The sequence below is a fragment of the Pristis pectinata genome, chromosome 22, assembly GCF_009764475.1.
Source record: "Pristis pectinata isolate sPriPec2 chromosome 22, sPriPec2.1.pri, whole genome shotgun sequence".
Classification (NCBI taxonomy): Eukaryota; Metazoa; Chordata; class Chondrichthyes; order Rhinopristiformes; family Pristidae; genus Pristis; species Pristis pectinata.
Genome location: NC_067426.1, coordinates 19,820,237 through 19,833,811, shown reverse-complemented (window position 1 = coordinate 19,833,811; position 13,575 = coordinate 19,820,237). Strand labels below are relative to the sequence as shown.

General features: G+C 37.0%; 1 protein-coding gene across 6 annotated transcripts in view; it reads left to right on the top strand.

The window, feature by feature from the left end:
* LOC127581648 (dyslexia-associated protein KIAA0319-like protein) overlaps positions 1–13,575 on the top strand; it is a 78,601-nt gene that overhangs the window by 48,857 nt on the left and 16,169 nt on the right. For 5 of the 6 annotated variants that reach the window (XR_007957979.1, XM_052036212.1, XM_052036214.1 and 2 more), the window contains exons 13-17: positions 2,661–2,809; positions 4,311–4,462; positions 4,853–4,991; positions 10,438–10,597; positions 11,167–11,309. Coding sequence is in view for 5 of the 6 variants with exons in the window: in XM_052036212.1 (XP_051892172.1) it covers positions 2,661–2,809; positions 4,311–4,462; positions 4,853–4,991; positions 10,438–10,597; positions 11,167–11,309 (743 nt within the window). In the remaining variant the exon portion in view is untranslated. The remainder of the gene's footprint in view (positions 1–2,660; positions 2,810–4,310; positions 4,463–4,852; positions 4,992–10,437; positions 10,598–11,166; positions 11,310–13,575) is intronic. The other variant, XM_052036216.1, reaches the window with a different exon arrangement.

Genomic DNA, 13,575 nt, shown 5'->3' with positions numbered 1-13,575 from the left:
CAGCTCACTTATCTGCTGGCCATGCACTGGCATGAGCTTTAGATTTGTCCACGTGTAAAGTTGCAGATACTTGCAACAAGTGGCCGGTGTTTGCATTGACACTTCCGTAGTATCTGCCCCAACAGAAACATGGAAAATCGGAGTGCACATTGTTACTACAGTGAGGATGTTAGAGTTCCTTATCCAGTGGAGCAGCTAAGTGGGGAATTTTTCCTTGCTTAGAGGTATCTAGATAGACTTCTCAATGTAATTGATACCTATTTCTGCAAGCATTTTGGGCCTTTTCCTTTTCCCTGTAAGAGAACTAGGCTCACTGGCTATAGGAGTGGTACCAGAGGACTGTAAACATCGTGCAGTTGTTTAAAAAGGCTGAAGTGATAAACTATGTTACTATAAGCCAGTTAAAGTTTAGTAGTGGGCAGATTATTGGAATCTATTCTGAGGGAAGCTATAGACCTTAATTTAGAAAGGCATGATCAGGGACAATCAGCATACATTTGTAAAGGGAAGTTTGTGTCTTCATTGATTCTTGATACCTCCAAACAAAAAAAATTCGGTGACAACAGTGGATTTGATGCATTTGATAGATTGCAACAAGCCCTTAGACAAAGTGTTACAGACTCAGTGAATGTCCCTTTAAGATAGAGAGTGTGTGTGTATTTGTGTGTGTGGCGTGCTTACGTCAATAGAAGATAAAGGACGTAATGACGTTGTTGAAGAAGTCAGAAGAAGAAGAGAAGAGAGAGAGAGAAGGGAGAGAGACACCAGCCTGCTAGTTTTCTCTATCAATGGATGAGAAACTATAACTGTGTCTGCCACTGAAATCCATGTATGGAAGTTGGAAGTAATCCGGTGGAGTTCACTTTGTTGCTGACCTGTAGAAGGAAACAGGTATTTGTGTGTGGACGACCATGATTCGGATGCTTTTCGGGGTGAGAAAGTCACTACCGAGTAAACACTGAAGTGTCGTTTGGGTTCCATCGTGGAACATTTGGATTTCGTATTTACTCTCTCTCTGTTTTTCTACATCTACGTCTTATCTTCTGACAACGGTGGTTGTTGAAGAAGCCCTTGCTCATGTTTCACCTTATGGCTTGTGGAACTGAACTTTAAGAACCGTTCCTGAACCGGGAGTTTTGGACTTTGTCACACACACACAAAGAGTTTAGTTTTGGGGTTAACGTTCAAGGTTTAACACTTTTGAATTCTGACATACTAACATTTTTACTTTTATTTTACGTATTATCATAAGTAGTGATTAATAAAATAGTTTTTAACACTGAATCATGCTCAGTGTGTTTCTTTTGTTGCTGGTTCGTGACAAAAGTAAAAGCCCTTAGAATCCAAGGGAGAGTGGCAAATTGGATACAAAATTGGTTCAGTGGCAAGAAGCTAAGGGTTATGGTTGATTGGTGATCTTGACCAGAAGACTAGTACTGGTGGGTTTCCACAAGGCTCAGTACTCTTCTTTTTAAATGTAAACGATTTGGACAAACATAGGATCACAAAGTTGCAGGTGGTACAAAAATTGGCTATGTAGTTGGCAGTGAAGGGGGGGGGATGGGGCAGAGGAACTTCAGACTGCAGAGGATATTAATGGTCTGATCAGCTGAGAAGAAATTAGCAAATGGAATTTAATCCAGAAAAGTGTAAGGTAAAGCATTTGGGGAGGTGCAATAAGAAAAGGCAATATAGAAGGAATCAGAGGATTTTGGGTGGTGTGGAGGAATTAAGACACATTGATGTACATCCACAAGTCCTTTAAGGTAGCAAGGCAGGTTATATTAGTACTGTTCTGCTCATCACATTACAGGAAATATTTGTTTGTACTCGAGAGGGTACAGAAGACGTTGTTGTCAGAGTCTGTAACTCTGAGGAAAGCTTGGAATAGCAAGAATTGTTTTCATTGAAATATAGGATGCTCAGGGAAACTTAAGCGTATAAAAAGGGCTTAAACAAATGGGTATTACCTATTTACCTTGGTGGGTTGATAAGTTTAAAGTAATTGGTTGAAGGATTAGAGGGGAGATGAGGAAAAAGTTTTGCACCAAAGGTGCAATAGGAGACTGAAACTTGCTGCCTGAAAGGTTATGAAAGGTAAAAGCCTGATTACATTTAAACTGTTCTATGGGCATTTCCTTAAAGAACCTGCAGGGCCTAGGACATGGTGCTGGAAGATGGATTAAGGTTGGGTAGTTCTTCATAAATTGGGAGGGGGACAGTGAGATAAATGGCTTCTTTGTGGGGAAATCTATAGTTTTAAAGCTTTCTGAATGTTCTTTCAGAGGATTCTTCAAATCGTTTCTTTTTTTTACCCATACTTGGGAAAAAGTAGGTCAGTAACCTGTCAGCATCGAATAAAGTCAGGCAAAATATGACTGCAAGATTTCCACTGAAATGAAAATAGTATTTAGTTATTCCTTTGAAGTTAAACACTGTTTATGTAGTGTCTTAATCAAGAACTTAATCAAGATTTATCAAAATGCCAATTTGTGTTTTGGGAAGCAGGCCTTCAGATCTGGGGTTGAGGTAAATGTTTTGAGACCTGTGCTTTCAGCCAGCTTACTTCTGACTCAGTATAATAATTTGTGCCGCCCCCCCCCCCCCCACCCCATGTTAACCCAAACCTAAGGTAAAGTTTGATGATTTGATATTTTCAGTGGCCCAGATGGTGTGAAAATTGAGAATGCAGACAGTGCTATTGCTACAGTAACAGGTCTCCAGGTTGGGACATATGAGATTACACTGACGGTGAAGGATGAAAGAAACCTTGAGAGTCATGATTCTGTTCGCATCATTGTGAGGGAAGGTATGTATGTCTTCAGATCTGCTGATGACAGCAATAGGTTTACATTCAGTTGATAAAGGAAACTAACAGCTCAGTAATAATGATCATTACAAAATATCATGTTGCTGTTTTTCTCTATGGTTCCTTCATTAATGGCTACTCTGTTCTTGATTTTTTATTCATGAGGAAATTAAAATTGTAGGGGAAGTGAAGAAGAACTTGACACTTCAGTTAATAATGTTTCTGATTTCTGCAGAACTTGTGAAAATGTCAGCATCTTGTTGAAGGACATATTTGAAGATCAAATGTTAGCTTGTACATGCACGCCGTTCCTGTGATGGAGATTCTGAACTAGTTGGGATTGATTGATATTGGATTAATTGATTTTGAAATAGATACCTTTATAGAATATCTAATCTACTAATTGGTAAATGTCACAAACAAAATGTTGAAAGTGACATTAAGAAAAATAACAGACATGGAAATTGAAGTCTAAAATGTTCTCACACAGATGTATCATTTTAAAGCAACTGTCTATTTGATCCATTGTACAAATCAAATATTGTGTCAGGATTCAAGGCGAACATTGGACCTACCATCAAATTTTACAACCAGGAAAAGATTTGCTCAATGAATGTTCATTGCAAGTCTGCCAGAGAGCTTCTCGTGTGCAGGCATCTTTTCTGGTCTTGCATGATGTCTTGAATTTCAAATTGTAAATTTAAATTCAGTACAAAGAAGAATAATCAAGTTCCAGCAAATATTTGTGGTTGAAAGTACTTTTTTTAAAAAAATACCATGCATTCATCTGAAAAGAGGTATGTGAAAAATTAACCAAGCCATTAAAAACCAAGTCTATTTGGATAACTCCTTAACTGTACATGGCTCAAATATCTACTTAATTTCATAAACACCAACAAGAAAGCCAAAATAAAACAGGATAAAATCTTATCAAGCAAACTCTGTAAACCCATAACTCTACAGAATTGCGGTTAATTCACATCAATAATTCAAGGACAAAATACAGGAAGTTTGAAATAATACAGGAAGTTTGAAATAAAACAGGAACTCTGCTTCTCTCTGCATAAATGCTGGCTGACTTGCTGAATTTTAGTACTTTTGTTCTTAATTCACGATGATTCTGTTAATTCCAGATAAAATTTAAAATGTGGTTGAAGATCTTTGCCCATTCTTACAAAATGTAATACATTATAAATGTCATAAGAAGGCTAGCACACTTTGAGTAAAATTCCTTGTTACATGTTGTTGATCATCAGTAAGCCTGGGGTTACCTTGCACAACCATAGGAAGGTGGAATTATTTATAGATAGCCTGCATTAATAATGGGTCTTTGGAATGCATAATTAAACCATCATCATTGAAGAAGGTCCTATAGTTATGAATTAAGTTTTCTGAGTGGACACTTAATTGCTGTATTGCATTCTACCTGATATGTAAATCTTACTGTATAATATAGTATTTTCTAAGATCTAAAATGGGGATAACATTTTTTTTGTTACAGAAATTAATAAGCCTCCAGTTGCTAAGATAGCAAAGAATGTTGTGATAACCCTTCCTAATAACACAGCAATGCTTGATGGATCAAAATCATCAGATGATAAGGGGATTGTCAGCTACCTGTGGATGCGGGATGAGAGCAGTCCAGCAGCTGGAGTAAGTAATTGAAGTTTGCAGGTGAAATTAACTATGAAAACTTTGCAGCATATTCTGCTGTTGTCATTGTTTAATGTATTATGCTAAATTTATTATAATAAACTTCAGTACAGAATGTCTGAAAATGTATTATTCTGAATATTGTTCTAAGAGCCAATAATGAAACAAAAGCAAGTGTTTAACTAGTTTATTTGTTAAACTTCCTCCCAAACACGAGTAGTCTAACAATATTTCTTTATCGTATCCTAAAATGTTTCCTGTATCCTTCTGGACTAATAAAAAACCCTGTTTGATTGTTGATGTTTCACATCACCATTAATCCAGAATTTGCCCTTGAGTTATATTTTTCCATGCAAATTTTCTTATATACTATCCACTACTCTTTAATAGGATGTGCTGAATAACTCAGACCACCAGCCTGTGCTTTTCCTATCCAATTTGGTTGAAGGACTTTACACATTTCGTTTAAAAGTAACTGATGCAAAAGGAGAAAATCACATGGACAGAGCAACTTTGGAAGTTAGACCAGGCAAGTAGAAACCAGCCTTCAATACTCCAATGTACTTAGTATGGTGACTGACATGAAAATTGGTTTTATTCACTTAAAGATGAGATAACTGCCCAAATAAATTATTAACCATATTTTTGATTAATGTTTTGGGATGTGGGCGTCATTGGCAAGACCAGTGTTTACCATCCATCCTTTATTGCCCATGAGAATGTGGTGGCGTGCTATTCTTCTGATGCAGATCATCTCGCAATGCCGTTGAGTAAGGAGTTCCAGAATTTAGATCCATCAACAATGCCATGGGCAATCTTCATCTTCAGTGTAGAGGTTTCTGTGTTAGAGGGTGCTTTTGGAGAAGCACTGTGGATTGTGTTCACTGCAGCTGGTGGAGGGAGTGAATGTTTAGAGTGGTGGATGGTGGGCCACTCAAGTGGACCACTTTCTCCTGGATCATATGAGCTTGAGTTGTTGGATCAGCACTTACCCAAGCCATTGGAGGCTATTCCATCACACATCTGACTTGTGTCTTGTGGATAGTGGATTGATGTTGGCATGCCAGGACACAAGTTACTCTCTACAGGATACCCAGCCCTTGTTATAGTAGCCACCAGTAGGATACTGCCCTGAGAAACTCCAGCAGCAATGTTCTCGGGCAGGGATGATTGTCCTCCAATAACCACAACTGTCTTCCTTTGTGCAAGACGTGACTTCAGCTGTTGACATTTATTTGCCTTGATGCTTATTGTCATCAGTTTTACCAGTGCACCATGATGTATGCACAGTCAATTGCTGCTCGATGTCAAAGGCAGTTGCTCTCACTTTACCCCTGGAATTCAGTTCTTTGACGTGTTTAGACCAATGTTCAGAAGTGGTTCTCATGAAACCCAAATTGGGCATTAGTGAGCATATTGCAAAGTATGTCACTTGACAACATCTTCCATCACTTGGTGATGATTGGGTTGCTGGTAATTAGCAGGATTGTATTTGTCTGACTTTCTCTGCAGGACATAATTGGGCAATTTTCCACATTGGATAGATGTCTGTGCTCTAACAGTGCTGGTACAGCATTGCCAGGGGTATGGTTAGTTCTGTAGCGCAGCTGTTCAGTGCGAAGTCAGTCCCTTGTTTTTTGCTGTATCATGTGCACGCAGCGATTTCTTGATAGCACAGAGGGAATTGAATTGGATGAAGACTGGCATCTGTAATGGTGGAGATTTCAAGAGGAGGCCAAGATAATTTATCTGTTTGGGACATCGAACTGAAAACCTTTTCAATTGGGAAAGATTGGTCTTTCTTCATAATTAGATTTAATCATAAAATAAATAGTTGCTGAGTTTTATTATTGGACCTTTCAATAGAATATGTTGACTCTGATGAGAAAAGTGCTGCAAGTAATTTCCAAATAATTTTTTAGGTATTGGTTGAGATAATAATCTTGTTTTTACTTAGTAGAGCTCACTGTTGGGTTATGCAATTTTCCTGTACATATCCGTGAAGAAGAATTTGATGAAAGCCTCCTGCACCAGATTGGCATGAACCTCTGTTGCACCAGTGTTATATGCAACATAAACAGATTATGTTGCATATAACACTGGTGCAACAGAGATTCATGGGTGAACAAGAACAGGCCATTCTCTAAAACTGAAGAAACCTTTAACAGACAGCAAAGCCACACCTCCAGCTTTGCATTTTGACAAAAGCTCTTGTTCTTTTCCAAAGCTTTAGAATATCCCAATTATCAGATGTATTTAAAAACTGTTCAAATTTTTTTTTCATGTTTTCTTAAAATAAACCTACAGGATGATTTTAAAATAACTAAAAACCGTTAGTGCAAACACTTCTTTATCGTAACTTTCTTTCTTGTGGATATAAAATGTCTGTTACTATTGAGATCCTATGTCAGTTTAGATCTGGCACAAAATCCACAAGCAGATTCCCCAGCTTCAATACTAGGAAATGCCAGGAGGTTCATACTCTTAACAGAGTTCACTAATGATTTGTCAGCAGACTCAGATTTCCAAATTTCAATATTTAAGACACTCAAGTTCTGGATTTGCTGGCACTTATTTATATGGGTGACTTCTGGTATTCACCAGCAAGTTCTGGATCAATAACAGATAATATATCTATTTTTGGAACGTCATTCGATATATTGCATAGATTATTGGAATGAATGTACTAATAGTTATATGGATAAGTGCAGCAGGTTGTGAGATAAATGGCCAGTTCATCTTTTGTTTCCTGTGCTTCGCTGAGGGAGGAATATTGGCATATGTACCAGAAACATACTTTGCTGCTCTTGAAGCAGCATCTTTGGACCTCTGCTAGCTACTGGTACAAGCACAGCATATAGAACTTTGCCTGAACATCTTGTTATAAAGAAGGCATGTTCAGCGGAGTAGACTGCCTAGTACCACACTTGAATATGAGCAATTCACAGTGCACCATTCAGACCTCAACTACCTGATCCAGAGGTAGAACTTAAACTAATTGACCAGGTTTGTATTGAGCAGAAAGATTTGTTTGACATCACTGTACATCACACACAAATCACATGGACATTTGATTAAAACTGATAAGCTAGAAAATTGAACATGATGTGTGTTTATTGTGCTGGAGTACCTAGTGTTTCAATTTTGGAGATGCCCACTTTCAAGTATATTATGGTATGATTTTGAAGAATTACAAAGTAATACTGAAAGCCTAAGAACTGCTGGAGAATGGAGTTTTGGAGTTGATTGTAGTTTCCTTGCATTGTTACCATAATGGATGGCAGCAAAGTTAGTTCCATATCTTTCATTCTTTTGCCTTTTGTGCACAGATCTTTGTTTCATTCTGTGCCAGCAATTGTGCCATATTACATCGTAATTGATTGTCCTTTTTTTGTTGGCATACCATTTTTAGTTAACACTGGCCTAGAATTTGTGGTGAGATTTAATGATGAAGCTCTCTACCACCATGTCAGACAGAATTCCAGACCACTACATGGACTGCTATTCTGGCATAATTGTAAGAAATCAGTGAAGTTACAAGAACTTCATGAACTTGTGAACTATTTCTGCTGGAATAAATCTTGAAAATGCTATGTCAACTTGCCTAAGGTGCAATGAGTTTTTAATCATGTACTAAGCCATAATTACAGTCTAACCTCACTGGTTTTGTGTGGCTTTTTTATTTTTTTAAAGATGGCTCTTTGAGCTTCCACCTTATTTATATATTTTGATTTTTCTGCATGGTAGGATGTTTGGACTGTTTCTTTTTAAAGTGTTTTACTTTTCCCTAGTCTGCTCCCTGAGAATTCTTTTTAGTATAATTAGCAGAGGGGCATAGATTTGGTATTGGTTTATTATTGTCACTTGTACCGAGGTACAATGAAAAGCTAGTCTTACAAACCGATCATACAGGTCAATTCATTACACAGTGCAGACATAAAGTTTAAATTTAAAAGTGTAGAATGATTATAGTAAGGGTAATGAGTAGATCTGTAGAGAGCAGCTTGCAACGTAGTTGTTTGGGGCATAGTACGGAAATGACAAAGTTTTCTCACCTGAAGGATAGTTTAGATCTGGAAGTTACTGCCTGAAATGTTGGAAGAGATTGAAACCCTTATCAAGTTTAGGAAGTACTTGGATTACACTTGTAGAGCTATAACCTGCAGGGCTATAGTCTCATGCTGGGCGGTGGTGGAATTAGGCTAAATAGATGTATTTCCTGTAAAACTGATGCCTGACAGCAAAATCTGGAGCATTGGGACTTGGAATCAAGGAAAACAGAATCACATAATGATTGCAGCATTGAAGGAAGTAGTTTGGTGTGTTGAGTCCAAAGTGCCTCTGTGTAAGAGCATTCCAGCTAGCCCTAGTCACCTCCCCTGGCCCATAGCCTGCAAATCCCTTTGTTTGAGATGCTTACCAAGCTCCTGCTTGAATGCTACAATTAAATCAACCTCCATTGCTACACCTGGCAGTGCATTCTAAACTCTAACCACTTGCTTTGTTAATGTAATCAAAAATCCTTCTATCATTTTTTGTTCTTTCACCGAGGACCTCTAATTTATGTACTTTAGTTTTTGACCCCTTTGCCTGTATGATAGTTAAGATTTCTGACTATATTCGTCTGGAGACATCATTATAAATCCCACCACAGCAGCTAGGGAAATTTAAATTCACTTAAATCTGAAATTAGAAAGTTAGCGCCGGGAATAGTGATCATGAATTTCATAAAAACCCTTCTGGTTTACTAATATCCTTCAGGGAAGGAAACCTACTGCAGGCAACCCCAAGTCTAGGGGTGGTGGGGGGGGAGGGGGGGGCTTGTATAGTGATTTTCCATAACACAAAGCCATAGCATCTGCACATGTAAAGAAACAAGTTGAAAAAAAAATTTTCCCCACATAAATTCCATTTTAAAATCAAATGTGTGAATGTTATTCCATGTCTCAGATTTTTTAAGATTTCTTTATTAGTCACATGTACATTGAAACACACAGTGAAATGCATCTTTTGCGTAGAGTGTTCTGGGGACAGCCCGCAAGTGCCGCCAAGCTTCTGGCGCCAACCTAGCACGCCCACAACTTCCTAACCCATACGCCTTTTGGAATGTGGGAGGAAACCAGAGCACCCGGAGGAAACCCATGCATACATGGGGAGAATGTACAAACTCCTTCAAGACAGCAGCTGGAATTGACCCCGGATTGCTGGTGCTGTAATAGTGTTACGCTAACCGCTGCAATACCTTGCCTGTGAGTTTTTGGGTAGTGATTTGTGAATTCTATTGGGTTAAATTTCCGTTACTCAAACGGCTGTAATGTGGGGGTCACCGGTATGCTTACCAAGTCAGAACTGTGAGTGTATTCTGACCTACCAAATGGTTAAATTTTGACTGCTGCATTAAATGGTCCAGCATGCCACATAGTTCAAGGAGGAGTTAGAGGTAGGCAAAATTTGAGAGTTAACAACCTGCACATTCTGTGACTAAATAAAAAAGGATGTGTGTCAATTTAAAGTTCTTAACTTGAATTCCAAAACCTCAAATCTTGGTATTTAACTTTAGAATATAACAGAATATATGATCGTCCAGCAATCTGAAACTTGCTAAATTGTTTCTATACTTCTACAAAGGAAGATTTTAGCTTGGAGAACAGGAGATTTGGGTTCATATCAGATAAAGGAAATATTTATCAATTCATTTTTAAATTAGTATAGATTTTACGATAAGTTCATCTTGTTACCATGCATCACATATTAATCAAAGTCCAGTCGGGCTTGCATGTTCTACAATTTTCATGGCTGCATAATTTCTGCAGCAGTGCCCATTGATCATGCTGAATTTTTAAAAATTCTACTGTTATGATGCATAGAAATTTGCTTGCTGAATTCAGGTAAGGCATGATGAGTGCAAATACAAATCTAAGACTTAGAGATGTGATGTTTGAAATAAAGAAGAAAAATTTCCTTTTTGTTTTTAGATCCCAGAAAAAATGACCTTGTAGAAATTATCTTGGACGTCAGTGTCAGCCAGTTAACTGAGAGGCAAAAGGGCATGCTAATCCGGCAAATAGCTGTCCTACTTGGGGTCCTTGATTCAGATATTACTGTACAAAAAATTCAGCCCTACACTGAACAGAGGTAAGGAGCTTTGTGTGTACATCTCAACAGTGACTATACTTCCAAAGTGATTCATTGGCTGTAAAGAGTTTTCGTGCATCCTTTGAAACGGCCATGAAAGGCACAATGAATAAACAAGTTTTGTTAAGGAATGGGATATTCTTATCTCGAAATAAACTTGAATTGAAAAGCAATGTTAGGTGGTCTCTAGTTGAAAGAAAACTCCCCCATTTTGTTGCCAGCCCTATATCCCAGTCCTTGTTGCAAATAATTAATTTCCTTTCCTTTGGTTTAAACTATAATGAACAAAGTTAATAATTTCTCTGTAGCAATTTGTGCCAGCTGTTTGTACTCTATAATTTAAATATTTGATTTTACATAACAAACATATATATTGTTCCTTCGTTTTACTAGATGACCAAATGTGCGGTCAATGTGACCTTTTCAGAAGTTTGTCTCCAAAATGTCTAAGTAAAAATTGCTTTCCTACTAAAAAAAAATGTGATAAAGATTAATGTAAAACATGGACAGTGTAAAATTATCACTTCAGTTGCACAATGTTTTGTGATTCTATTCAATTATTTTTGCAGCACGCAGATTATTTTCTGTGTAAGGAATACGCAAGTACATCAGGTATTGAAGGGACAGGAAGTTGCTCGCATACTGAAGAATAAATTTCGGAAACAGAAGTCAGACTTCCTAATTTTTCGTGCTCTCCAAGTCTCTACAGTCAGTGAGTGATAATTAATTATTAGATATTTTTGATACAGATGTATGCAAGTGAAAATGTTTAGTTTAGGACTGGGCTTGATTTTTTTTGTCAGAAACGACCAGTTAATTTTATTGCCACAAAAAGTTTCAAGTTGCTTTTGATGGGAAATAAACTCTGATCACAATCTTAAAGACAAAAAAATAAACAGTATTGATTCTGTAGGTACCTGGAATAACTTCAAACAAATTATTCTTTGGCACCCTATAGCCTTTTTTTAATTCAAGTTGCATTGATATGTTCTTTTCAAACTCTGGGTTTTTGGGTGCTTGTTATAACTCCTGAACTTTGTAGAGAAGGTTAAAAGACAGAGACCAGATGGGAAGCAGCCATGTTTTCTGCCCAACCATCATCTCACCATTTGCAGGGATAAATTATTCAGCAAAAATGTTCTTTTACGTATGTCCATTCCAAAGCAGTTTTGTCTAAATGGATGTGTGGAAAGTGATTATTTTCATTAATTCTTTTTAAATAATGTGAAATTCATCTTCATTGCTATATGCTCCTTAAGTCAAAAATTGTTGTATATGTTAAGCAAAATTAAAACACCCTGCATTCTAAAATCCTCTTACTCTGAAATTACAGACTGGAAAGTAATCTGCCTTGTTCAATTTAAATGGCATTACCTGTAATTAATAAAATTGCCCAATGATTCCTACTTAGCAACTACAGGCCATCCCCATGTTATGAACGCCTGACTTATGGACCCCTCTACATCCGAACAAGCTCCCATAATTTTATTAAAATCAAACATCCAACACGATTACATCTGTCCGCTCCTACAAGTGGCAGAAACAAGCTTCCTCTTCTGCGCCATTTTCAGTAATTGTTCTTTCTTATCAATCTTGTGTGCTTTTGATGCCATTTGTTACAATACTGTGGAGGTATGGCTACCATGTCTAGTGATTTTTGTGTATTTTCCAACTTATGGACATCTGTAAAAACGGAACGTGTTCTTACCCAAAGATGGCCTGTACCCATTTTAACTCAAACTGCCACTTAATGGTCCATGAATATATAGGAAAGATAACATGGTTATTTTAAAACAAGGATTGGCAGATTTATAATTTTGTAGATTTTCATTAGTGTCAATTCTAGAATTGTCATAGTTATGGAATTGTCCTAGTTATCAAGATGACTTGTACCAGGTTCTTCCTTTCAAAATGAAAATGAAACTGAATTGGTACATTTTGCTAATCTGTTTTTAGTGTTGCATAAACCTGGCATGCTCATTATCTCTCATTGTGATATGGTAGTTATAGTCGGTAACTTTGCAGATGCTTAATAGTATGGCTTTAGCATGTTTATAAGTATGGTGCTTGTGTTGCAAATGAATAGATTAGAATAAACTTTATTTATTTGGACTGCTGGACTGAAAAGCAAAACTGACATGAAACCCAATCCATTTTCAGAGCCAAACAAAGAATCTTTTTACTTAAAGAATTGTATAATTTAATAGACTTTATAAAATTAAGATCATTTGGTTGAATTCAGTTAACATTTGTAAAAGTAAGGTTACAAATGCAATATTCTAGTATCCTGCCTTGTAATAACACTGTATAATTTGCATATTTCAAATATTAGTTATTCCAGATGTCTATGTCGACACATTACTGAGTGCTACGATATCTATGTTGTGTGCTACATTAGGTCATGAATTAAATGATAACTTTGTAGTTTATATTATTTAATTCATGGCCTAACGTAACTTACAACATAGCTCTTGGAAAGACAGGTTTTAGATTACAGAAGTATCAAGGGTTTTTTGTTCTCGAGGCAATATCTTGTAAGAACAATGCAAAGCATCTTTAATACTTTTTCAAACTCTATGAAATTGTTTGCTATCAATGAAGCCCATAATATTACTTTGCTTAACCTTGTGGGGGATTTCTCCAACTCTTTACAGTATATCACCAAGGGATGTCTTTTGTGGGATAAAATCTTTATTCTCCCTTTTATTTTTCCCATACTAAACTCTTTGTTGCCATGCATTGATTCACCTAACAGTCTGACTGTTTCTTGGAATGCTGCATGCATGCATGATTAGAGTACCTGCTCTGACATCATCTCTGCTTGGTGTTAAGAATTACAGGTTAGTGTGCTTGCAAGATCTTGTACTCTTTGAGTAACATAATTGTCACTTAACATTGAATTGGTTTACATCAACTAAAGCATTTTTCTCAATAAAAATATAATTATGATAAACAAATGGCTAGAAATGTGAGCAGTA